Below are 25,803 nucleotides of genomic sequence, written 5' to 3'. Positions count from 1 at the left end.
TTTAATCAATTATTCATTCATCCATCTATTCACTCTTCATTCCATCTTTCCTCCACTCATCAGACACTGAGCATAGAACATGTTCTCCCAGCTAAGGATACAAAGGTGAAAAGGAACCACCACTACATTTAGGCAGGGGTCTCAAACGTTTTTGCACTAAGGGCAGTTTCGAAAACAAATGCATTCCCTACAGATTTTTAACTTCACATCTAAAGTTTTTCATGGTACTTTTCATCATTTGTATACTTGCAAGATAGATCATTTCTAGCATATTATAAATTTTAAATGAATCCATTAGATCACTCATTTGAGTGTATACAGTGACATCTAAATGCCATAGCAATCTGTTATAATCTTCATTCAGAAAATACTGTTAAGGGGCCAGCCCCAGGGCATAGAGGTTGAGTTCAGTGTGTGCTCTACTTCAGCGGCCTGGATCCACGGGTTCATATCCTGGGCACAGACCTACACCACAGGTCAACCATGCTGTGGTGGTGACCCATATATAAAGTGAGGAGGATTGGCACAGATGTTAGCTCAGGGCTAATCTTCCTCAGGGAAGAAAAATACTATTAAAGTAGAATAACTCTTGAGAGGCAGCATAGCATGATAGTTAAGGGCATAGACTCTAAACTGCCCGGTTTGTTATTAGGAGGTTATACATTTTAAATTTTAAATGTGAAGGTTATATAACCTATGAATTTCATTTCAGACTGGTAAATGTGCTGTCCTCAGCTATGTGGCTGAGAGCAAGTTAGTTAACTTGTCTGTATCTCCCTTCCTCATCTACAAATGAAGATACGTGATTGTACCAACTTCATAAGATTGTGGGGAGGATTAAATGAGTAGGTGATGCTCTTGAAGACTGATGCATAGCAAGAAATATTTAGATGTGATGTTTTTGTTGTCATTATTATTGATTAATTTACTGTAAAGAGGCTTATAGAAAAAATAGCAAAGAAGGTTAAAAGTCATAAGTTAAATGTATATTTATGATTTTCCCTGAACTAAAACAAAGGTAGCATATCGAATATAAATATGCAGACCATTTGACATCCCTCGAATTAGTAATGATGGCTACTCGGCCTTAAACAGCTAGACCGTGAGGGGGAGAGTGATTGTTGTGGAAGAGGCGGAAGCACAGTTCATTGGTGTGCAGAGAAGTCCACTCTTCTGCTCCCAGAGCGGAGTCGGGGTGCTTCAGGAGGAGGGGGCCTCCTAGGATTTCCGGTGCGAAGCTGGTGGGACCCTGGGGTTTGCATGCTCGTGGGGAGGGGAGAGGGGAGAGTCTGGGAATGAGCTCCGAAATCTCTTAACATCAATATTTTGTGAATCTAAATTCTTAAGAAAAGTCCATGTCATTAGAACTGTATCTTTTGTTAACTTCAGTATCTTGGCATTGCCAACATGTGAATGCAACAGAGGGATTTCCTGAGCTCCAGGAACATGTGAATGCAACAGAGGGATTTCCTGAGCTCCAGGAACTGTGAGTGCCCATCTCTGCGTGGATGTGTCCTCTTACCCCAGCTGTGTGTGCCTGAGGACGGTTTAGGGAAGTTCCCTTTTACTCTGAAAGCACTTGACTTCAGGCTCTGATGAGCGCCGTTTGGACCATGAGCTGTTGTTTTACTATTTATTTTTTTTCACAATGGAAACAAGTGTTTTCATTACTTAAATAAGTGTAAGAACTGGAGTGTTCCTTGATTGCAGGGCCTCGGTGATTTTATCTAGAATGACTTCATTCTAGTCTACCAACAGACAGCGTTTCCTTCTAGGAGATCCAAGTGCGGTTATGGCAGAATAATCATTTAGATGCTTTGGGCTTTGTGTGAAGCACTTATTTTTAATTTGAAGCATTTATTTTGGAACTTGGTTTCTCTAACATTTTGTACAAATTCATGAAGAGCAAGAATACAGAAAATGTGAATGTTATACCCTTCAGATTTTTGTATCTTGAATATGAGCTGCTGAAATAGCTGAGTAATGAAATTAGTCTCCACCCTTCAATGGATCTTAAACCAGGAGAATGAAGAGGCGTGGGGAGGTCTTACAGGACAGGAAGAATTCCAGGGGTGGGGCAGCGTTTGAGTGGTTAATGTAGCCTGTGGTTTTCAGCCAGAGCAACCCCAAATGGCCTGTTGGTGTGGTTGGGAAGTTTCCAGGGGCGCTTTGGACTCTCATACTGCTGGGCAGGACGGGAGGGGAGAGAGGCTACCAGCATTTCCCGGGTGGGGGCCTGGGGTGCTAGAAGTACAAAATGAGGAGGAAATCCTTCCACGCTGAAAACTTGTCCTGCGTCTGCACAACTTTCAAATATCTATGTGCATAAACATTCCTGTAAGTGAAAGCTTATTTATAATTATTTGAGCCTAGAAGCTAACAGTGTTATATACAGAGGCTTAATGTATTTGTTTTTTCTTTTCAAAAGACTTTATTGTTCAGAGCAGTTTAAGATTCACAGCAAAATTGAACAGAAGGTACGGAGATTTCCCGTATAGCCCTGCCCCTACACACACATAGCTTCTCCCATTTCAACATCCTGCATCAGAGTGGCACGTTTGTTACTGTCAATGAACCTCCTTTCACACATCGTCATCACCCAGAGTCCACAGTCTACCGCAGGGTTCACTCTTGCTGTTGTACATTCAGTGGGTTGGAACAAATGTATAATGACGTGTATCCCCCGTTACAGTATCATACAGAGTAGTTTCACTGCCCTAAAAACCCTCAATGCTTTGCCTCTTCATTCTTCTCTCCCCTCTAACTTCTGGCAACCACTGATCTTTTTCCTGTCTCCATAATTTTGCCTTTTCCAGGATGTCACATGGTTAGAATCATATGGTAAATAGCCTTTTCATATTGGCTTCTTTCACTTAGTAATATGTATTTAAGTTTCCTCCATGTCTTTTAGTGGCTTGATAGCTCATTCTCTTATCACTGAATAATATTCCATTATCTGCTGTATCACAGCTTATTTATCCACGCACCTTCTGAAGGACATCTTAGTTGCTTCCAAGTTTTGGCAGTGATGAATAAAGCTGCTATAAACATCCAAGTGCAGATTTTTGCATGGACATGTTTTCAACTCCCTTGGGTAAATACTAAGGAACATGATTGCTGGATCATATGGTAACAATATGTTTAGTTTTGTAAAAACTGCCAAACTGTCTTCCAAAGTGGCTGTTCCATTTTGCGTTCCCACCAGCAATGAATGAAAGTTCCTGTTGCTCCATATCCTTGCCAGCATTTGGTGTTGTCAGAATTCCAGATTTGGGCCATTCTGAGAGGTGTGGTAGTATCTCATTGTTGCTTTAATTTGAGTTTCCTTGATGGCATATGATGTGGAGCATCTTTTCATATGCTTTTTTGTCATCTGTATCTCTGCTTTGGTGAGGTGTCTGTTAAAGTCTTTGGCCCGTTGTTTAATCGGGTGGTTGCTTTCTTATTGTTGAGTTTTAAGAATTGTATATTTTGGATGACAGCCATTTATCAGATGTATCTTTTGCAAATATTTCCTCCCAGTCTGTGATTCATCTTTTCATTCTCTTGACATGAAGTGTTTTTCACAATTTTAATATATAGCAAATGTACTAATTTTTGCTGGGGTGTCCACCTGTGGCTCGAGCCTGGTATTTTCTGTACATTGTATGGAATGGCATCTGATCATCTCTTAAATTTGAAATTGTTCATTAGAGGTAGGTGCAAGGATCTAACTACATCTTCTGGTATGGTCATGTCCTCAGATTTACTAATTTAAATACATATTATTAAACATATATTTAAATATATATCATTATGAATACATTTTATGTATAGATTATGTGTACATATGTCACATGATCTATGAATTTCATTTAGACTAGTAAAGCGGGATATCACAAGTCATTTGTACATAAAGTGGTGTTGGGTCTGGCAGGGTTAAGAATACCTTCATTACCAGGAACCAGAGTATATTCCCTAGTCTGCCATCCGCAGCACGTCAGAGTGTCTCCCCTAAGGTCACAGGGAGGCTGCCACAGTCCTTGGCATCACATGCAAATGCCATGGCATCTGAAAGGGCTAGATTGACTCAATGTCTGAGAGATGTCTCTAATAGACCAGATGTCCCTTACTGCTCCTCGGTAAATACTGGGACCATTACTGAATCTAAGTAAACACAGAAGGCGCTATTTAATCAGTGATCTAGGGGACGGTTGTAAATGGAAGATTTAATCTCAGTAGTTGGTCTAGCTCTCTTTTCCTAAAAGGGGACGGAGAACCTAATTCAGAAGGGTTTGGAAACCACGCAGATGCTAGTCAGGCAATTGCCTACTTCTCAGGGAGAAAAGAATTAGCTTTTTAAAATTTTTTTAATATTTACTCACCTATATTTGCTATTCTTGGTTGAAGCACATTTTGTTGAATAATGCAACCTACTTTATTTTCTCATGTAAACAAGTTCTTTCTAAGAAATTTAATTTTATTGTTTAGTGAACATTTAGCTTAGTTAAAACCAATTTGTCATAATAATCTACTTTATTTACACAAAAATATAGGGGAGCTGAAATTTCTCTTAAAGAAATTAATATTTTAGAACTGGCTAGTGAGAAAAGCCCCTCAACCAGGGTTCGCAGCACAAATGCCTGCGGGGGCCAGCTGGTGGCTGAGGGAGAGAGCTGGGCCTGGGGAGGGCACCGTGACTAAGTGGAAAGCATATGTTTACTTCTGGGTGGCAGCCACGACTCGGCTCTAATCAATAGTTGCCATGTTGGAACTGGGCCCAGAGTTGCCTGATCTTTTGACTCTTCAAGAGAAAAGGAAATTCTGATTTATTTATGAATTTCCTGACTTTTAGAATGGCTCCAGTTGAAAAAGCAAACAGACTAAACAACACTTATGGGAGCCAAACAAAACACATTGTGGAAGATACTTGTTCTGTGAACTTCCATTTGCAACCTCTAAACTGTCTCATCAGTTTAGACTGTAGAGTGCAATAACTGGTGAGTCACACCACTTACCAGTGTTTATGCTACAGTGTGAAAGGGTGATTTTCTCTACAGAAACAGTAGTACGACTGAGTAGAATTGAACTGCACTCGACTGTTTGTCAACTGTTGTGGGTGTTAGCTGACTGCTGCCTGACAGCAAGTCCTTGTAGCTTTTAGGTTGGTCCTCCATTGCTAAGCATGGAGGATTTAGGATAGAAGATGGGAAAAATTCAGAGATATGGACACAGGATCTGGTCCACCTGCACCACCCCTCAGGCAGAGTGGCAGTGGCTTGCCTTCTATCTTTTGAATTGTGACACATACACACAAGCTCCCCCTCCCTCACATGGCACGCTGCCACGTTCTTTCATTCTCTGCGCCCCAAGTAGACCTCCTGTAAATAGCAGATGCCCTATTCCTGCTCCCCAAGCATCCAGGATTGTCCTAATAAGGCTGTTGGCTCCTCCACCACACCGCTCCAAGTATATGGCCGAACTCTAAACTCTTCCCCAGCACCGCCAAACTTCATCTTGTATAAAAATGTTGTCGTTGTAATCAGATACTGAAATGTTAACCTCCCAAATAAAATCTTCAAAACTAGGAAAATAATAGAAAGGTACTTTAAGCATAATTTCTGAAAACAGTTTGTTAAGTAGACAATTTTACTTTGCATTGGTTCTGTTCAAAAATGGTTGCTTACCACTGCTTGCAGAAATCTTGTTCTCTTTAAGTACTGAAATTAAAAAGCAGTAAACTGTAGGGGAATGTTTTCAGTTGGTCTATGCAAAAAGGATCTTCTCTCTCTCAAAGCCTCATCTGTTCTATAATGTCCGTCCTTTTAGATTGAACTGGGAGCTTAAAACTACAAAACTTAAATAATGTGTCCTCCACTAATTTAGGAGTTATAATTTAGGTGTATTTGGGTAAAATTTGTTGCCTGTATAAACTCTGGGGTTAAGTGTATATGACAAATTAATCACATACACCAAGACATATGTTTAGCTCATGTAAAAAATGAAAGTCAACTATTTTCAAATTCCATGTGAATAGCAAACTTACGTAGAAAACCATGAAACACTGAATGCAAATAATTCTTAGATATAACTTCCGAATTTGTATGAAAAAAACCCCTGGTACGAGGTGGTACTCAGCAGTGTTACCTTCACAATCTTGGACAAACCACTAAAACGTCTTTGAACCTTCTTTGGTCATCCATAGAAATATCACCTCATTATAAAGGTTCATAGGAGGATTAAATGAAAAGATGATGTCTTGTTATTATCACTTATTTAGTGACCTATTCAAGATCTAGACCCCAGATCTTCACATGTCTAGTTCACTGTTTTTTAATTGTTCTAGTTTATTTTGGTTGAGGGAGTCAGAATAATAAATAAAGGATTTGGAACCTAAGGACAAGTGATTTTTTGTTTAAAGATGTTCGTGAAACATTTTATAGCATCTTTTTGTCAGCATCATTAAGTTTGTGTTTCTCTTCACAAACTCACTTGTAAGGCATAAAAAATGGCAAATCTCTAGGAACTGGGGAAATTCATGTAACCATTCGACCTAACTTTACATATTTCATAGCTGAAATATTTTTGGTTGTTGAATATTTACCTCTTTCAGTAAATGTCTCCCTACCCATCATTAGCACTTACGATGTGAATACAGAGAGCTAGCTCTAGAGAGAGGCAGATTGCCTGTGAATCTAACAACAAATTGCATCTTGCAGTCATTTCCCTCTAGGATGGCCCTACAGGCTTGATATTACATAGATACTGACGATCTTTATACAGTAAGCAGCTCTTTAAAAAATTACATTTCTGGGAACATGGAGCTGCAGCATATTATTAGTTTACTAGGTAATTTGCTCACATGTTTGATTAATTCTATTATAAACAAATTGAATTTTTCCTGGTGTTAAAAATTCACATTCGTTTAAAGCCCTGAAGAAAGAAGCTGGAGAGAGAAAGAAGCTCCATGAGAAACGCTGGCCTGTGTAGACTTTAGAGTACCTCCTTGGTCTTCTCTGAAGTGTTTCTAATTGTCCTACTTAAAGAAAAAACTGTTTGTGATTTTAGAGACAAAGGATGAACAGGGTGTGTGTGTATTGAAACTTCTCTCCCCCCTCCTTATTCACCAAGAAGAACTGTTTTATTTGTTCTTTAGCCCATTTGTTTTTATTTATTATTTTTTTTAAAGTCTAACAACTCAGCTAGATGTATATTTGAGTTCAGTGTAAGCAGAGTCGGATTGCTTGTATTTCTTATCCCCAAAACCATGCGGTGTCCTTTATTTGCTTACTATGGTATGCTGTTACTAGGCTTTCGGCAGCCTCTCGGTGAAGTGCATTTTAATATTTAGATCAAACAGCGATTGGAATACATTAATGCCCAGCGGGTAAATGTGTCATTTGGAAGCAGCTGCTGAGCCTTCTCTCTGCTGCTCCAATTAACACATACAGCACACTTTTGTCAGCAAGAGGGAGTACGTATGGAGGAAACCACTTTGCTGCTCATTAATATGTTATGCAAGTGCGCACAAGGGGTTAATCCGTCCGCCCCAATTCAAAATAATAGCTTTCGAAGAAGTTTCCCAAGCACGTGCTTCGCCATCAAGGGTGCTAGGATTGGGGGTGGGATTGGCAGGTAAGAAAGTCGGTTCGGTCTCCCGCGTTGGTTCAGTCCGCTGACTAACAAGTTTCCCCGCCCCTCTCTGCTCCTCCACCCCCGCCCGGTGATGGAGACGCTGGATAGTGGATTTCCAGCGCCGGCGCTCCTCTCGCCTCAGCTGAATCTCTTGTTGAACTTTGTTCTGTTTTGTTTTGAAGTCCAAAGCTTTGCTGTTTATTTTTTCTCTTAGTCTTTCATTGGCATTTCACTTTCTCTCTCTTTTCCTTTTTTTTTTTCCTTTTTGAATTGTGCATTTGACAGTTTATTGAGCAAAGTAAGAAATCTTGTCAAACCCATATCGCTGTGATTTTTCCCCTCTCCTGGCTAGAATCTCTGCGTTGATGGTGGCACAGAGGCAGATGGAAGGTAGCGCGTCCGGCCCCAGGTTTGTGTCGGGCATCCATGCTCCTCCAGCTCCCTGAGCAGCTGGGCTGTTGCTCCGCTCTGGTGCTGGCTGAGCCAGGCTGCAGGGTGAGTGAGAGATGGACCGCTTCCTGGGTTTTGTCAAGCAGATAAGAAGATCTAGGAGAAGAAAGGGGAAAAAGTACCGGCCAGAAGAGGATTACCACGAGGGCTATGAGGATGTCTATTATTACGCGGCAGAGCATTTTCGAAGTAAGCGCCCCCCTCCACCCTCCGTTCCTTCTCGCATGCCGGGGCTAACAATAAACCTTGTGTGGAGCTTAAGTCTTAAAAGCAAAAGGTTTCCCAGATGGTGTTCTCTGTGAGCCGTCTGTAAGTACTGAAGTGCTACGTTTTGCTTGATTTGTTGCAAGAATAGCCATCAGATAGCATCTAGACCGTGTAACCAGTCGAGGTCTATACACATGTTAGTATTTTAGGTTCAATTAATTGATTGTTATCATTTTAATGAGCCATTCAAAAAAGTGTCTTGCAAACCAGTGTAGTAGGTGGTAAGCATATTTTCTGTTGAAATTGTTGTTCTTAAATAACTGGGTTTTTCCTTCCTGAATAGGGAAGGCCAGCTTATTTGGAAGAAACAGTTGTTCATGTTCAAGTCGATGCTGATGATTAAAGCTCCTGATACTGACTTCCAGACAGTTTCTGTGATTAATCTGAGGGGTGGTTTGTAGAAGGAAGTTCAAATGCTTTTCTCTGATACACGTTCATAATCTTGTTATTAAATGAAGGAAACTTTGCTATCAACTAGAAGCAGCAATACCTATAGAATAAAACAAGACATCCGTATTAAGACATTTGTAAATTACCTTATAAGTAGTAGAGGACTAGAATTTTTCTTGTTCTTATCAGTGCTGCAAGTTTCTGGTGAGGATTTAGACTTGTCTCAATAGATTTTAAATGCCTGGAAATGCCTAAGGGTGCAGAGAGAAAAAGCAGCTTCATAAAGCTATCAGTGGCTTTATGAGGTGCCCTTAATTGGGGAAACTGACAGTTATATATGATCTACACTTACAAAATTAAAAAGTTTTTGTCTTCTTGAATAAGGATCTTTATAAACTTGTATTTCAAGTTTAATTCTTTCTAGCCTTTTGATGTCTAATCTTGAATATATCCCATTTACAACCTCTGAGCATTGACTAATAAATAATTTAGATTCCATTTCTGTGGTATTAAAATCCGTGAGAATTAGCTCTAAGTGCCAGAAATTCTGTTGTGATTGAGGAAAGTTGAGGGTTGAAATTCCTGTGGTGGCAGTAACACAATAATGCAAAATTCTTTGACATTTTCTTGAGTAATAGGGCTATGTTGCTTTTACAGAGTAGTCTCTGAGTTGTAGAGAGATTTGTCTTTCATAAAGCTTTTACGTGAATAATGTGTGCTAATGTGGTGACAATGTTTCCTAAATTTAGTTTCCATAATATATTCAAGAATTTAACTGAGATTTGTGTCACATCAAAAACTACTGTTGGCTTGCGTACGTAATTCTGAAAACTTGGAGAATGAGGAAAAAAAAGAAGCTTAGGAACTTTTAATTACATTGATGTTCATTGTACAGATTCTTAGGACCAATGGATGCTGAATCAAATTCACACCTTCTTGGTTTTGTATAGTAACGTTTGTACAAACAGAATCAATCTCTCTCACATGCCTGCATCCTACTACTTTCGGTAAGAATTTAAAAATAACAAATATTTTGTAAGTTTATAAAATGCGCCCACAAGGAGAAATATTTATGGAGATATCTAATAAATATCCCCAAACTAGAGGTAAGAGAATAATAGAGCGAAGGCAGAAGTCTTTTTACATCAAGTGCAGCAACTTCTAGAGATCCCTGACTTAATTTATCTGATTTGTCAAAGTCATGCTAAGAATAAGATGCTAAACATCAAGAGTCATTTACTTCAGATGCAAAACTGGTATGTTTTCATCTCTTTCTTATCAGCAAGCACCCATTATATAACATACAACTTTGTGGAGTTCCATGCACGTTGAGTCCCCAGCTTCAAGCTGCTACATCATCAACAGAATGTGTCACAGTTGGATTCGGGCACTTGGGAATTGACATTTCATCAAATGTCAAACAGCCAGGGCTTTTAGAGAAGATGTGTCATATAACATAATGCCCTCTCGGTGCATCCTTCGGCTTCAGCTTCAGGGCCTCTCTGAATTGGGTAGGGAGACATCCACTTATCCTTAATAGCTGGAGAAAAGTACTACAGGGTGAGACTGATCCTTAGAACCCATCCTCTCAAATGGGTAATAAGGTTGAATTCAATTACATCTATGGCGTATCTATTTTAATTAGTCTTTGGCATAATTTGAAAGTTTATGCCCTGTGTTTCCCTAGATGGCTTAGAAAAACTATTTACATTAAGGCTTAAAACATGGTAGAATTTGCTGATGACATTGCCATCTTAGTTAATGGTGCTATTGATAAACCAGAAGTGTTGATCTTATTTTTCTCCCTCTGGTGTTTCTTTCTTGAAAGAATTTAACTCTTTATCTTGTCAATTTGTCTAGTGATCCCGATTACCACAAGGACTTTATATAGAGAGTAATGAAAGACTGAGATCGAAAAACTTTCCCAGAAAATCCCCCAGGAAGTCTGCCCTTCCTCTGTATGTTCTCAGGTGCTAACTGATGACTAACTGTATCCTAAATAATGTCTCTTCTATTGTGATTCTGATTCAGAATTTCACCATCCTTTCCTTCCTCTTAAATACAATACAGCTTATAATCAAATTAAGTGCCAGAGTCTAAATTAAAATGTTAGTAGGGTCAGATGCTATGAAAGAGAAGTTATTCTAAAAATGGATGATTTTTCGGTAGCTCCATCAAAATTGAGTTTTAGCAATTGTATCATGACGATAGACTGGCTTTGGATCTTCCCTGACTTTGTATGGACATGATGTATGTCATTGTGCCTGAATGACTATATTTGGTTTTTTAAAGATCTGTTTTCATCGCTCATCTATGCTTTCATAATTCTAGAGTTAGAGTTTACATAAACTAGACAAATGCTTTGAGCAAAAAACCAAACTTTTTTGGGTTTTTGTCTCCTAAAGTGTGACAGGAGGTGGCTTTATTTCTTAAGATTTTTCAAGTTCTAGCACTGTATCATTTTAAACTTTGTTTTATTTCTAAAACAACTCAGGTGAAGGTATTGGCTGAAGGATTTAAACCAAAGAATTCCCCTGAATGTCCTGAGGGATTGTTTTTCTGGCAGGAATTGTCAGTAGGGAGATTGCTGCTCCTTTAGGATAATAGTCTGTCATTGAATATCAGGGAGTTGTGGAGACTGTTGATAAACTTGTGGAATTCTGAACATGTTGGTACATCCTAGACCTCACCTTATATTTAATCTTATCTGCCAAGAAGCGCCATTTACAATGAAAGTCTCACATAGATGATTCCATTGGTGTTTTTCCTTAAGAAAAACTTGCACTGACTACAAAACTGATTCATAAAACTGAATGTAACAAAAAGCTAGAAAAGGATCCTGAAATTCAATTTTATTGTGTTTGGTGCTTTTATTTGTTTTTCACTAAATAGTATGTTATAGCAATGCCTTTTTAAAGGCTCTGGAAGATCATATTTTGATTAATCTGTCATACAAAAAATAAACCCTCTGGCCCTATTTTTATGTATATTTTTATTAAACCACACTGGATAACATTCAAGTTATAAAACAGGTAATGCACGATTTATAAGCATTCTCTTAACTCTGTTCACATCCATGATGGAAATCCTGACCTGCCTTGGTCCATGCAGCGCATAGGCACTGAGTTACTTGAAAAAGAGGAATTTGTTTGTCTCTTACAAATACGAAAGGTATGTGAGCCACTTTTGTTTATGGCCCTGGCACCTTGCACATGTGTAATGGCATTGAGTTAGGCACGTGGTTCCTCCATGGTAACCGCTCTCCTCCCTTCTCCTCCTGACTCACCTGGGTGGGAGGAGAGCTGTGTGGGAAAGCTGCTCAGGGCAGGTGGAGTGACCCACTCACCTTTCCTACTGACTGGAGAGAGGGGGAATGTGAATATGGTTTAGACCTTTTGAAGAAAGGTCATTTGTATTTACAAATTATTTTATTGTTTTGTTGTTGTTTGCCTATTCTAATAGATAATGAGCAACGATTCTGATGTGTGTGTATAAAAACACTGTTAGCTGAGTTATTTTGTTAACCAACGTATGCATCTCAGGTCCCTAGTTAACCAATTCAGGCTTTGACCTGCCCGAGATGCTCAAACTGCACTTTCAGAGGGCTGCGTACTTTCTTTTGTTTCATTGGAAAATGCCCTGTTCTTCTTGGAGGAAAAATGGTAGTGGGTGTTTGTAGGGTGAGAATTTTTAGGAACTTGTGTGGGTAATTAGTTCAAGTAATTTCTTCTCACTCATTCCGTTAACAAGATTTTTTTGTTTTTTTGTAAATTCACGTAACCACATTCTATCTGCTTCTGGAATTGACATCTATTTAGGATTCTCTTTCTTGATAAGTGTGCCAAAAGGAGAAAGTGAGCACTTTTGCGTATACTTTGGGAAGATGGCTGGTCCCTGGTCCCGCCGTGTAGAAGCTGATCACACCATCAAAGGGGCTGTGGGCTTCCTCTGCCTGTGGGGGGGAGGAGGGCAGGAGGAGCGGGGGAGAAGCGAGAAGGGCAAGGAGAGAGGGCAGCACATTTCGTAGGTTATCTTTACCTCTCCAAGGTTTTCTATGTTAAAAACAGTGATCATCGAACTGACAGGTCTTAGATATGAGTTACTGGATGATTCAAACCTTAGCTGTACTTAGTTTGGCTCAACAAATCCCTAACAAATTAGAAGAAACCTCGATTATATAGAAACAGGGCAAACTTGCTGTTTTATGACTACTCTGCTCATTTTTCTTTCCTAAGAATTGCTTTCCAGCCCTAGGGTAGTTTCTTTGTTGAAAATTGATTCATTACCATGTTCCATTTGTCTGGGGTGCTTTGTGTCATCAACTTTATTGTCTCAAGCTGTATTTTTTCCCCACATGGAATGATTTAAATAAATATTAACCTAGAAAGGGACCAACCCGAATATTTTTTAGTTGAATCAACTAGGATACAAACCAGTGACTTTTGCAAGCCCCCAATACTGCTTGCAGAACGAAGACCAGAAGAGAGACTTCCTGAAGAACTGTTCCTTTCCCTTGTAGTTAGCTTTATTCTTTTGAGCAGTGGGTCATCTTATCTTACACTAAACTCTTGAAGAAAAACTAACTCCTAACACAATACTACAAAGTCAGGTTAATGTGGTGTCTTATTTATAGATGATTTGTAGTGATTGGCATTGACTAAAAAAGCCAGCTAACAGTGTTTTTTGTATCACCTCCCATTTGCTCTGTGGTTTGCAAATACAGCCACTTTTGTCAAAAAGCGTCCCTTTAGGGGACTTAAAATGGCATAATTCTGTCAGGAGTATTAGAATTAGGAGGAAGCTTGGAGTTCGGTTAGGGAAGCCTGCTGTTCAGTATAGGAAGTCCTTTCTCAGCATCCCTGCTCTATGGGCATCCTGCTTCTGTTTCAACCCTTCCAGTGTAAACGCATTCCCTTCCAGACAAGGCAAGTCATCGAATAAACCTCTGTCTCTTTTAAACAAGTTATAAATTGTATGTTAAGTTGTTTGCATATTGCAGCAAATATAATACATACTCAAAACTTTGTCTTGACCCAAATATAGACTCTTTTATATGTAATGTGCAGTAAGATTTCATGCCTCCTCACTATTCACATTATTCTTTCACTGCTGTAACATATGGTATGTGGAGGTGAGTAATTCCTTCAATGCTATTTTTATTTTAAGTATACAAACCCAGAAGAGCTCTATATTGAGCCCACATCCATGTGGTAATTTTTCTTTCCTTTTTTCTTCTCTTGTTTATTTCTAAAAGGTCACCAAACCTTTCATTTGTTTACTGAAAAACACAGCCTAGTGCTTTTTGTTTGCATGATGTAATAGATATCTATTTGTCTGCCCTGAAATTCATTTTTTTCCCTGGGAAGAACAGTCCTCGTATTTAAAACACCCTTGTTTCCACTCCAATTCAGTTATTATTCATTGATCAAAACTGACATAATTATACCATTTCCTTGGCTGTGATGATTGGTCTGGCAATGGACACGTAAACCAAGCTGAGTCAATCCAAGTGCTCCTCTGGGAGTTTGCAAATTCCACTCAACTCCCTCTATCACGTGGTAAAATCCAGTCTGGAATGGGACAGAATCAAGTCAACATGCAAAAGAGATGGAGATGAGAGATCCAGAGGCCCCTCACAGTTTTGTAGTCACTAGTTCCAGTCCTTGAGTTCTCTCGGGCTGCCCAAATTGCAGTTCACATAGCTAGAAAGGACCAGAACCAGGATTGAAACTCAGATCGGCTAGTTTCTAGTTTGGTAGTGTGGGTAATTTTTAAAATTTGGAACACATGGTTATTTGGTTATCTTCATGTGATAGAAATGAGTGCCAGAGATGGAAACTAGATTCTTTCAATTAAAGTTTCTACCCTCCAAAAATTTAATTCTTCTGGTGGAACTGAGAAACTATGTGACTTTGGATGAATCACTTGGATCTCTATGCTTCTTCAGTTTCTTGCTGTAAAATGAGGGTGCTACAGTCCAGTGCAGAGTGCGACAGACCCCAAGAAGGGAGTCATGGACAGGTCTAGTCGGTGGAGCTGTGTCTCAGGCCAGCACACAGCCAGAGCAGGTGGAGGAAGGAGACAGCCAGTGGGCAAATGGGAGCAGAAGACATGATTTCTCTCAGCAGCTTGACTACTGTGCATTTGACATTCTCTGCCCTCACTTTCTGTTCAGAGTTAAATCTTGCTTTAGAGGAAGCCACACAACTTTCCCCACCCACGTCTCACCAGAGTTCTGCCAACAGTATCTACAGCTGCATAAAAGAGGGTTTGGATACTACAAGACAAGTCTTTCTTATAAGCATGTGCCTTGAAACTAGATACTTTAGAATGCCAAATGTAGGACAGTGAGACCCCCAAAAGGATATTTGCATGTGCATGTGTGTGTACACACACACACTCACACTGCACTTATACAGATATTTGTGAGAACGAAAACAAAACTCTTTCTTTACTCTAAGGTGACCTCTCTTTCTACAGAGGCAGCTGCATCCTGCTGGTTAAGGGTGTGGGGCCTGGGTGAAACTACCCAAGTTGGAATCCTGACACTCTCTCTTAATAGATATGTGAACTTGGCAAGTCAATCTTGTCTGTGCCTCAGTTTCCTCATCTGTGGGATTGGGTCAAGAATATCCACCTCTTAGGGGTATTGTGAATTAAATGACATAATCCAGCACTTAGTGCTTGTTAATAGAAGAAAGCTTATTCATAAAGGTATTAAGTAAAGCAGGGTGGATAGTTATGAACGGCAGGCTAAGGAGCTTAAATTCATTGTGTAGGCACTGTGGCACTATTGTAGGTTTTTAAGTAGAGGTATAACCAGAAAAGAGCTATACTTTAGGAAGAGTAGTGTGTATTACTCTATAAAAGGGATTAGAGGGGAAGATATAAGTAAAAGGGCAGATATGGCAGTTGTGGGAAAACGTTAGTGTGAACAGAAGAAGTATATTTGACATGCTGAGTTTGAGTTGCCGAGAAGATGCCCAAGGAGAATTGTTAGGAGGCAGCTTCATATGTGGAAGCTGGAGTTATGGAGAGGGACTAGGGCTCAAGAGATTTGGAAGATACGTCAATATTTGATGGATGGATTGTAGGACCAGATGAACTTGTTGAGGAAGAGGGGTCTTTTGACTCAGTCTTAGGCTGACTATTCTTGGGGCTAAACCAGGAAAACCGATTAAACATACAATTCTCATGATGTAAGAGAGAGTTTCAACAGATAGAGGAATTAACCCTGTGGCTACGTTAATAAAGGAATTTGCGTTGAGTACTGAATGGATTTCCCATTTGATTAATTTCTTGTAATGATCATATAGAGGATTAAGTGCAAATTGATTATGCAAAGGGAACTCAAAATGAGCATTGGGATTCATGAGTTGGATTTTTATGATTGTTGTACATTCAGTTGTGGTGTCCTAGAGATAAAGCTACTTCTGAATAAGTTTAGAAAGATAGGGGATGAGTACATGCTGCAACATGGAGGAACCTCAACAATATGCTAAACGAAGAAAACTAGACTCCAAAGACCACATATGGATGCAAACGGACACAGGTTTCTGCATGGGATGATGGAAATGTTCTAAGAATTAGACCGTGGTGCTGGTTGCACAACTCTGTAAGCTTGCTTAAAAATCATTAAGTTGTTTTTTTAAAAAGATGGAGGGATAGGTGCTCAAATGAATATGTGCATGTTTCTTTGTTTCTTTTAGCAGCTCCTAAATGGGTGGAGTTTTTCCTCCACTATGGAGTGTCCCAGATATTTGCTCAGTCAAGAAGTGTTTATATATTAGCTCAGTCAAGTACTCAGAAAAAAAAATCAAATGAAGTGTAGAATATGGAATAATTCACCATGATGTCAGAGGGAAACACTCTCAGTGGTATTTTAGAATATGTAATAGAATTGATTACATGCCTTTTTTATTTGAAGCGTTAGAATTCCACCCAATATCTCATTAACTATTACATAAGCTTAGAGCTGAAAAGCTTTTCTGAAACATTGAACCATAGAGCTGGGTTCTTTGAATTTGTGGATTTAAACTAAATATCAGCAATTAAGTCTATAGATGTGTAGAAATTGAGTTGAATTTCAGTTAATATACTAAACCTTCAAAGGTCTCTGTTCTAGAAACTCTTTGATTCAAAATATTATGAGATTATGGCCAAATAAATATTCATAATTATTAATATTTTAAATTAAAATATAGTATAATGCTCAAATTTTCTTCCTTTACTTCCCTACCCTGTCGAGAAAAGGAAGATTCAATTTATGATAAGCATCTCACTGTTGTTATTTATTCAGCAAATACTTGATGATGCCCACCAGTGGCAGACATCATTCTCAGTGCTGGAGATAGAGTAGTAGAGAAGACAGAGAGGATCCTTGCCCTGCTGGAACCAGCGATACAACAGGGAAACAGAAAGTAAGAAGTAGTGGTAAGTGCAAGGGAGAAAATGAGACCAAAGCGACGAGATAGCGTCAGAGGTGGTGGAGGGCTGAGTGTTTCAGCTAAGGGGATCCTTCGTTGAGAATTAATGTCTGAGCTGACCTTGACTGAAGAGAGAGAGCCACCATGTGACGATCTGGATGGGAGGCTAGGGCATAAGACCCTCCTGAGTTAGAAATGTATTTGTTCACTTTAAGACAATACTTACATTGACATCTTCTGAATAAGCTATTTCCTTAAACTTCATTTGTCAAATCAGTTGTTTGGAATTCTGAATGCTTTTCTTCTTAGGAAAATGTAGATTGAAAGCCAGTCCTGATCATAAAGGCCTTTGCAGTATTTTACTAACAGGTAAAATATGATTGCAGCCAAAGAAGGCATAGTTATTGGAGAAAAACTTTATTTTGTTGAAAAAGATGGGGCTGCGGTTGAAATTCATATATAGGGGTTTTCTGTTAGAAGACTTCTGCCAAGTTGGGGGCTGCCACAGTGGCAGTGGTGCGTGGGCGATGAGAAAGTGGTTGGCTCCACCTTTAGATTAGTGTCAGTGTGTCAGGGTCTACCTTACATCTGGACTCTAAACATCCATTGGGCACAGGTCTTAAACTGAAAGTGTGTTTGCCTTGTAATCAGGATACTAGAATGTACGATTGTTTTAAAGTTTCTTATTTGTTTTTTGTAGGACAAAAATATATTATACTTCTCCCTAGTCTTTCAAAATCACCACATTATAGAGACTTCTAATGGCTTGTGCATTTGATAGCAAAGATTATATCTCAAAGAAATTTTTTACAGAGAGCCGGCAAAGTTGTCCAGGATCCTTTGGGTTACAGCCCACAGCATCACCGTATTCTGTGCTTTATGGAGAATTGGACCCTTTACGTTTCTGTTGTTTATTATTTTACTATCAATAGATAACCAGGGAATTTTATATTTCGTATTGGAATATTATTTTCTAGATCAGTTACTCTTTGTTAAATATGATGCAGAGGATCAATCTTTTATATTTAGAAATGATAAATTCATTATAAGATAAAATCTGTTTTCTGATGATCATCTGAATTGCTCTTCAGGAGATGCATCTAACCAGCAAACTTTTTAAAAATATGCCTAATTTCAGTACAGTGGCTCGCATTTTGTGAAAACAGGTGCCTTTGATTACTGCTGAGCTGGCCTCATGCTTTCCTGTTGCTCTTCTGCTGGCCATGGTATGTGATTCACGAATTTGCAGGTGAGGAAAATAGCATTTGATTTGTGAAGCCCCGATTTTGAGATGAAACTAGGCACATGTCAAATGTAACCTGTATAAAATGTGAAGCCAACACTGGCATCTTCCTGATTCTAGAAGTTGGATGTACGTTAACAAATAGTTGCAGTGGGGAGTTTTACAAATGATTACAGTTGTGGTTAACACTTGTTTTTTGTTAAACTGTGGTTGGCATATGGAAATATTAATTTCTGCAGGTGTTTTGAAGACATGAATATGAACTCATACTTTGAAAATACTTTGCTCAGTACATTTCACCCTGCCTAGAATTGTGATCACATTTCGGGGAATGGCTGTCAAAATTTAGGGTGAGAAATACAGGAGCTCAGCCGCTGGTTATAAATTCCCGCTTTATGGATGTACAGTGGCCTTTCATTACTGAAGTAGAGTTGGGAATTCCCAACACCTGGGAACTGTTGTTTATGGCTGATTTTATCTACCAGTATGGAGTTTTCATGATTTATAGGGACAAGTACCTCTTTCATTCTTAAAAAGCCCAAAGTTTTTTGTGCAATGGTGTTTTTCTGACCTTTTGGAAGATGATCAGGCATAAAAGGAGTCTTAGAGCTAAGAAAAACTATTGCATCTTCCAACCCAGCCCTCTGATTTTACGTATCACTGTTATCCTTAATAACATAGTCATTTGCTCAGTCGTTGTGTTTTAAGGCTTAAAGAGAGAAAATATCTAACTCCGGATTGCATAGTCAGCTAAGAATAGAACTGACATAAGTATATTTAACTCTCTGAACTTGGTGTATTTTTAACCTTTCCTTTCTCCAAACCCTTCCCATTGCTTCAAAGACTTCATAGGAAGCTCCCCATCCGACCCCAATCCCAGGTTAGCTCTGGGGCGCCTGTGCATATGAATGATGCCTCGCTTACTCACTTGTTTTGTGATGCGTGTATGTCTCGCCTGTGAATGCCACTTCCTCATCTTTATATTCCAGCACCTAGGACAGCACCTGGCTCCTGGCACACTGGGCCATCAATAGATGTTACTTGCTTGAAAATCTGTGCAGGAGACTGATTCCCATGAGCCTCCCACAGAAACTTATTTCATAGTCACTATTCACATATCTGAAATGATGAGCAAGTTTAGAAAACAGTACACTTTGGCTGTAAGAATTTGAGTTTGCCCTCTGCGTCATTGTGACACTGCCCCCCTCCTACTACTCCAGCAGCGTAAGAGAATACAGCTCTTACTACAGATTTTTAGAGAATCTAAATACAAAAAAAAGGAAGAGGAAAGGAAATATTTATATTTTATAATATTTTATAGACCTACCTTCTCTTTTTCAACACACATTTGTTACACAGTTCTCAACGCTTGGTCTCCTGAGATGAGTCCATGCCCGGCCCTGTGCTGAACACTTTACATGCATCGTCTCGTGTACTTCTCACAACTCTCTGAGATAGATGTGATCGTCCTTATTTTCCATAAAGCTGGGACAGACGAGCTTAATTAACTCTCCACATGTCCTACAATTATCTGAGCTGTTAGATCTTATTAGCGAATATTCATTAAGCACTTACTGTGTGCTGAGAGCTGTGCCAAGTGGTCACATCTCCCAACTGCCATGCTGTGTGCCTTCCTCCCACGTTGCTGTTCAAGGATGCTGTCATGATGGGAACCTCAACCCTCTTGACAGGTTGGTAAATTCCTGAGTCATGTCGGATATAATACCATGTCTGAAGAGGTAGAAAAAACAGCAAAAACAACTGCTGTTATGAGTAACTATTTTTGTAATGAGATAAATTTTCATTTCAATCCTCCTCATTCAATTATTTTGAACTCAGTTGTGCTTCGAACCAGAGAATTTGACCTACATTCTGGTGTAACTGTAGGGTGTGTGTGTGTCTGTCTGTGTTTTCCCACTGAACCTGAAATTAGGAATTGATGTATATAATTCATAGCATATTTGGATGAGAAGAAAACTTATTATCACTAAGATGAGCAAACAAATCTGGTGTAGGGTGGCAGCTTGACTAAGCCTTGTTCCTAACCCCTCAGCATCACAAAAGCAAGAGCAGGGGACAGTGACATACCTGGTCACCTGAATATCTGAATTTGAATGCATGTTGTGTTTGTGATGCCTAAAACTCAAATTATTAAAAGTTAAAAAAATTACAAAAGTACTGTTGTTCTAATCTATAAGAACAAAAATGTGAACATGGGTATAAATCTGTTGTAAAAACAAAGAGTTCTCCCAGGGGTTCCAAATAAATCCTAAAATTCATGAGAATTTGCAAATGTTATAGGAAGTGGTTTTCCTGGTTTATATGCTCTATGACGAAGTCACACATGAATCATATCCCCCAAAATAAAGTAAATAACCACATATCAACTTTGCTCATGGGAAATATTTCTCAAGTAGAGTGAAATTATTTACTGTAAGGTGTGACGTTTAAGAGTGCATATTGTTCTGATTCTTGACAGCAGTGTTCGGGGAACTCTCAGTGTCAGGTTATATCATTTATATCATCCAATTTGAGCTTGGCTTTGTCAAAGTGTCTTTCTTGGGGTTTTGTAGTTGTCTCAAACAATTAGCTATTTATTCTTTTCATTTGGAAGATACTGATTTTTTACTTTAAAATTTTTTCCTTCTTAAAGTTACGTTTCCCAAATAATCATAAATCGCAATATTTTGCTAACTTGACAGGAGTCTCTTAGTGTGAAATGTAACAGCAAGCCTCAGGAATGCCCTGATATTACTTGGAATTATGTAATGTTAGGAGCAAAGTATAAATTTTAGGTTATATAGAGCAAAGGTAGAGTGAAGTGTATCATTTTTAAAACGTAGAATCAGTTCTCCTGCTTTGTTAAGACATTTGGCAACTTAATTTTATGAGGTTTCCTCTGTCTATTTTTATATCCTTTTCTGCTCAGAAATCTCATAGAATCCCATCTTTCAACCTCTCCCTCGCCACCAAATCTGAATGTTGAACTCTCTCGTTCAACTTCAGTCCCTACCTGTCGTCTCCGCCTGTCAGCACATCGCTGACTTCTCGTTCTTCCGTTAGGCATCCAGCTCTCTGCTGCATCCTCAGGCCCCTCCTTGTTTTCTCTCCTGGACTTCAGCCTCTCTTGCCTGCCGACACTTGGCCTTAGTGCCACCAAACCATCTGTGGTCGTTACTCCTGCGCTCAGGCTACTGACGTTCCTGGGAGAGAAGACTGTTCAAGCATGAAGGTTGGCTGCATTACAGGTTGATGAGTGCCCGCCTCAGCTGGGCTGTCCGCACTACTCATCAGTCTTTGTCTTTATCTCCAGTCGCTCTCTTGGCCTTTCCCTGATCCGTTATTCTCAAACTTCTGCAGTCCCAACCTGCTCCTCCCTTCCCTAAACACACCCTCACGGAAGACATGGTCTGCTTCTCACCTCTCTTGACTCTGCTTCCTCGCCTACCCCCACCTCCCAAATATCTTTTACAAAAGTGCTGTATGTATTGCTTGCACTCGCCCATCCCTGCGGCACAGAGAAGGTGCTCGGTTGACATCAGACTGACGGAACGATGCCTCGTGGTCCTCTGGATTGCACACCTGCCGCTTCACTGAAGGTGGTACAGCACAGAGGGTGGAGACCAGCCGAATGTAAATGTAGTGGCCCTTGCAACTTCCTAAACTTTGTTGATCTCGCTGTCACATTTGACAACTGGCCATCATTTTGGTCTTTGAGTGTTTCCTGCCTTGGCTTCTCTGACTCGTCTTCTTCCAGGTCTTTCTTCCCTTCTCTGGTCACCTTATCCTGCTCCCGTTTAACTCTTGAATTCTCCAGAGTTCAGGCCTGGCTCTTTTGCCTTCTGTCTCGGTAAACTCTTCCTCGGCAATCTCTTGCCTCCCTCTTTGTAGTTTAGATGTCACAAGTGAGATCCATAGTGCCAACTATTGTCTGGATGCTCCATCACCTTCTCTCTTTTAAAGGCATTGTCCTCGAAAAATTTGACCAAAATAGAAACCAAAATCATTCCTCACCCTTCCTTCTCTAAGTTTTCAATTATATTTTATCCACTTCGTCTACTTTTTACTTCATCTTTGTATTCCCTCTGCACCTAGGCTAGCCCATAGTTAGACCTTAATAAATGTTTGGTTTTATTTTATTTCACACCAAACTATAGACAACTAGAATAGTGGATTCCAAGGGACATATCTGTCTTCAACTCTGATGTATGTATTAATATTTAGGCCCACTGGAAAGATACGTGGCAGTTTATGATGCCTCAAGGCTAAAATTCTTCTGCGGTAAAGTATTCTATTAGTGTCATGGTATTTCAATTCATGATTTTGACCTTGTTCATTAGAAGCAAAGTGGGCAACTTGAGTCGCAAGGACCGGTGTAGCTGGAAATATTAGCTTGGAGTCTAGAATTCAATAACCATTGATTGCTCAGTCCAAAGCATTTTATTGTTGGTAGCTTTTCCCTAAAATGGAATCAATTCTTCTTGCCTATGCATTTTTATTAATGGACTGGCTATTTGGACTAGAGCAATGAATTGAAATACAGTGGCATATGGAAAAATATGAAAAATAAAGTGTTTTTCAGTGACCTCAAAATGTTGATCTAATAAATCCCAAGTATATCAGAGGAAGTTTAGTGAAGAAAGGCAATAGAAGTAGTGAGAACATTTAATCGATTCTAGATGGTACCTTGAAATATGGTTTAAATTTAACATCAAAGAAAATTTTGTCTCTTTTTTATAGGACAGAACCTTTTTTGCTTACAAAAGTTACTAATTGACCAAAGTGGTTAGAATTTTCATGTTCTTTGTAATTTTCACTCAGTTTTTCCTTAAACAATTAGACTATTTTCTCACAGAGAATAAATTAAAATAAAAGTATGAGAGGTTTAAATTCAGAGGAGAAATAATTCAAATTGCATGGTTTTGAAAAGAATGGTCAAGACCGAGCAAACTCTGGAGTGCCAATTTCAAATTTACAGACATGTTTAAATAGTTAATAGAAAATAAATTTCACATGCCAGTAAACAGCAAATTAATTATGAATCTTATTTATTTGTATAGGAGAGCCTGTAGATTATAGTTTTGATAATAAGCATTGCAATAATTATAGTTTTATTTTATTTTAGACTTTTACAGTGTTTTTATATGCATTTACTTTGTGGTTCTTCCAGCAATCTTATAAGCTGATAAATCAGCTCTTAGTGGTGTTGTTCTCCATTTCACAGATGAGGGAATAGCACTGGAAAGTTAAGTGGCTTGTCCAGTGTCACGCAATTAGTGAGTGACGGCACGCCTCTTGTTCTTCTGTTTCCAAGTATTATGGACTTCTCTCCTTTCCTGATGGGCTTTGAGCTCTTTGAAACAGGCTACCCTGCCCTCTGTATCCTCTTGTGTCTGGGACATAGCAGGTGCACGAATATATTTGTTGCATAATTAGTCTACACCAGAATGGAAGTTCAACTGTCAGTCTCTTAAAGAATCTCACTGCACAAATACATTATTTTATCACCCTAATAGAATTATGCTGTGCACTGCAAAATATTGAAATTGAAATCGAAAGTCCTAATAAATAAAGTACTTTTTATAAATTGAGGGTTGTCATGGGAAACATAACAAAGAGGCAAAGGGTGAGTATTTTATTGTTAATCTTTTTGGGATTAATTCCATTCTATTAGTTATGTATTGCATCATGACAAATTATCCCAAAATATAACAGCTTAAAACAACAAACTTTTATTGTATTGTACTTCCTGCAAGTCTGAAATCTTGGACCGAGCAGCTTAGCTTGCTCCTTGAGCTCACTATGTCCCATGAGGCTATGATCAAGGTATAGGTTGGGGCTGTAGTCAACTCAAGGCTGGACTGGGCCAGGACCCCCCTTCTAAGCTCACTCGTGTGGCTGTAGTCTCAGGTCCTTGCTGGCTGTTGGTTGGAGATATTAGTTTTTTCCACATGGATGGCTCCAACATGGCAGCTGGCTTCCCTCCAAGCAAGTGGGCCCAGAGAGATTGAGCAAGGGCATGTAAGGCAAAAGGCACAGTCTCTTCATAACTTCATCTTGGAACTGACAACCCATTGCTGTGTTTTCCGTTCATTAGAAGAGGGTCACTGGGTCAGCCCGCACTCAAGGGGATGAGATTACACCAATCGTGAAGCACTGGGGCCACCTTAAGACTGTCTACCACATTCATGTTAAACACTGTTGTGCAAATACAGTAAATCAGAAGAAATAAAATTCCAACAGACTGACCTCTATCTTGTCCAGAATTTTTAAGGAAAAAGGTACAGAAACACAACTCAAACTGGCTTTAGCCAAAAAAAAGGTAATTTATTTGTTTATTTAACGAAAATGTCACAGGCTTGTCCTGACTTTAGGTCCAGCAGGGTTCTGTTCTCTTTTCCTCCCAGCACTCGGCTCTGTGGATTCCATTGATCTCTCTCGTGCTTCATGCCCATCCAACAGCCGGGGGGAGTGGGACTCCCCAAGTGACCGGTCCAGGGTCACCAACCTACCTCTGGAACCTGGGAGAAAGTGACAGGAGCAGAAATCTAAAGTCGTATGGACTGAGGGAGGGGGGAAAGAAAAGAAAGCTTGAGGTGTTGTTACCACAGTAAGGGTATTGGCCAGTTGCTGTTGCCCGCTGCACCCGTCTGTCCCCCTTCTGCCTCCACCTGTTCTAATTCCTGCAATTTACTCTGTTTGTGGTGGACCTAAAGGTACACAGGATGACATATCTTGTTTTAGTGGCAGAAATGAGAACTGCCCTCCTGAACAAAGGAGTTCGTGTTAAATAATTGTTTAAAATCAACAAGCAATGGTAACCCATAGTTTTGCAGAGCAAGTGTGTCCTGTGGAAGCAAAATGTTTCTAAAGCTTTTTTGTGTAACCTTTAATTGTTAACAGAGCACATCCTTAGGACTGAATCCAGTTCATCTATCTGGAGTTTTAGCATGAAAGAAAGCCTTATTAATGTGTTGACTTACAGAAAACACAGGTGTGTGTGCCCAAATAGTAATTGACTCAGCTGGGGCCATTTAGGGGTCAAATCCTAGGCATCCAAGGTCACTAATGTGTAAAATTCAACCTAATATGCTGCAATCATAGCTTTATTGCTGTTTTTATTGGTTTGTTTTGGGATTTTTTTTCTCCCTTACTTTCCCGTATCTAAAATCTTAGACCTGAGAGGTCAATTGTGGCTCTTTTTCAGAAAGAAAATAGACTCATTAGACTGCCATTGTGATTAAGTGGTTGTATGAGATCAATAGCCAAACCAGAGCTCATTCGTCAGACCTCAGTGCAGCTTCCACCCTGTGGTTCCATGTCGGTGGCCCCTGCTCTGATTGAGCATGACTGTCGCCTCCTTCTCTTCTGAATCCTTTGAGGACCCTGGGAGTCAGTATGTCCGAGGAGCCA

The 25,803-nt window shown here is 39.5% G+C and overlaps 1 protein-coding gene across 9 annotated transcripts in view; it reads left to right on the top strand.

The window, feature by feature from the left end:
* GRIP1 (glutamate receptor interacting protein 1) overlaps positions 1 to 25,803 on the top strand; it is a 597,356-nt gene that overhangs the window by 238,084 nt on the left and 333,469 nt on the right. For 2 of the 9 annotated variants that reach the window (XM_070494000.1, XM_070493996.1), the window contains exon 1: positions 7,694 to 8,253. The exons of 4 other annotated variants lie outside the window; for them this stretch is intronic. In XM_070494000.1, the coding sequence (XP_070350101.1) occupies positions 8,121 to 8,253 (133 nt within the window). In that variant the 5' untranslated portion in view covers positions 7,694 to 8,120. Of the gene's footprint in view, positions 1 to 7,693; positions 8,254 to 25,803 lie in introns of those variants that run through there. 3 more of the 9 variants (XM_070493999.1, XM_070493989.1, XM_070494001.1) reach the window with 2 other exon arrangements.

The sequence above is a fragment of the Equus asinus genome, chromosome 22, assembly GCF_041296235.1.
Source record: "Equus asinus isolate D_3611 breed Donkey chromosome 22, EquAss-T2T_v2, whole genome shotgun sequence".
In the NCBI taxonomy this organism is placed as follows: domain Eukaryota; kingdom Metazoa; phylum Chordata; class Mammalia; order Perissodactyla; family Equidae; genus Equus; species Equus asinus.
This window is presented reverse-complemented; position numbering and strand designations above follow the sequence as displayed.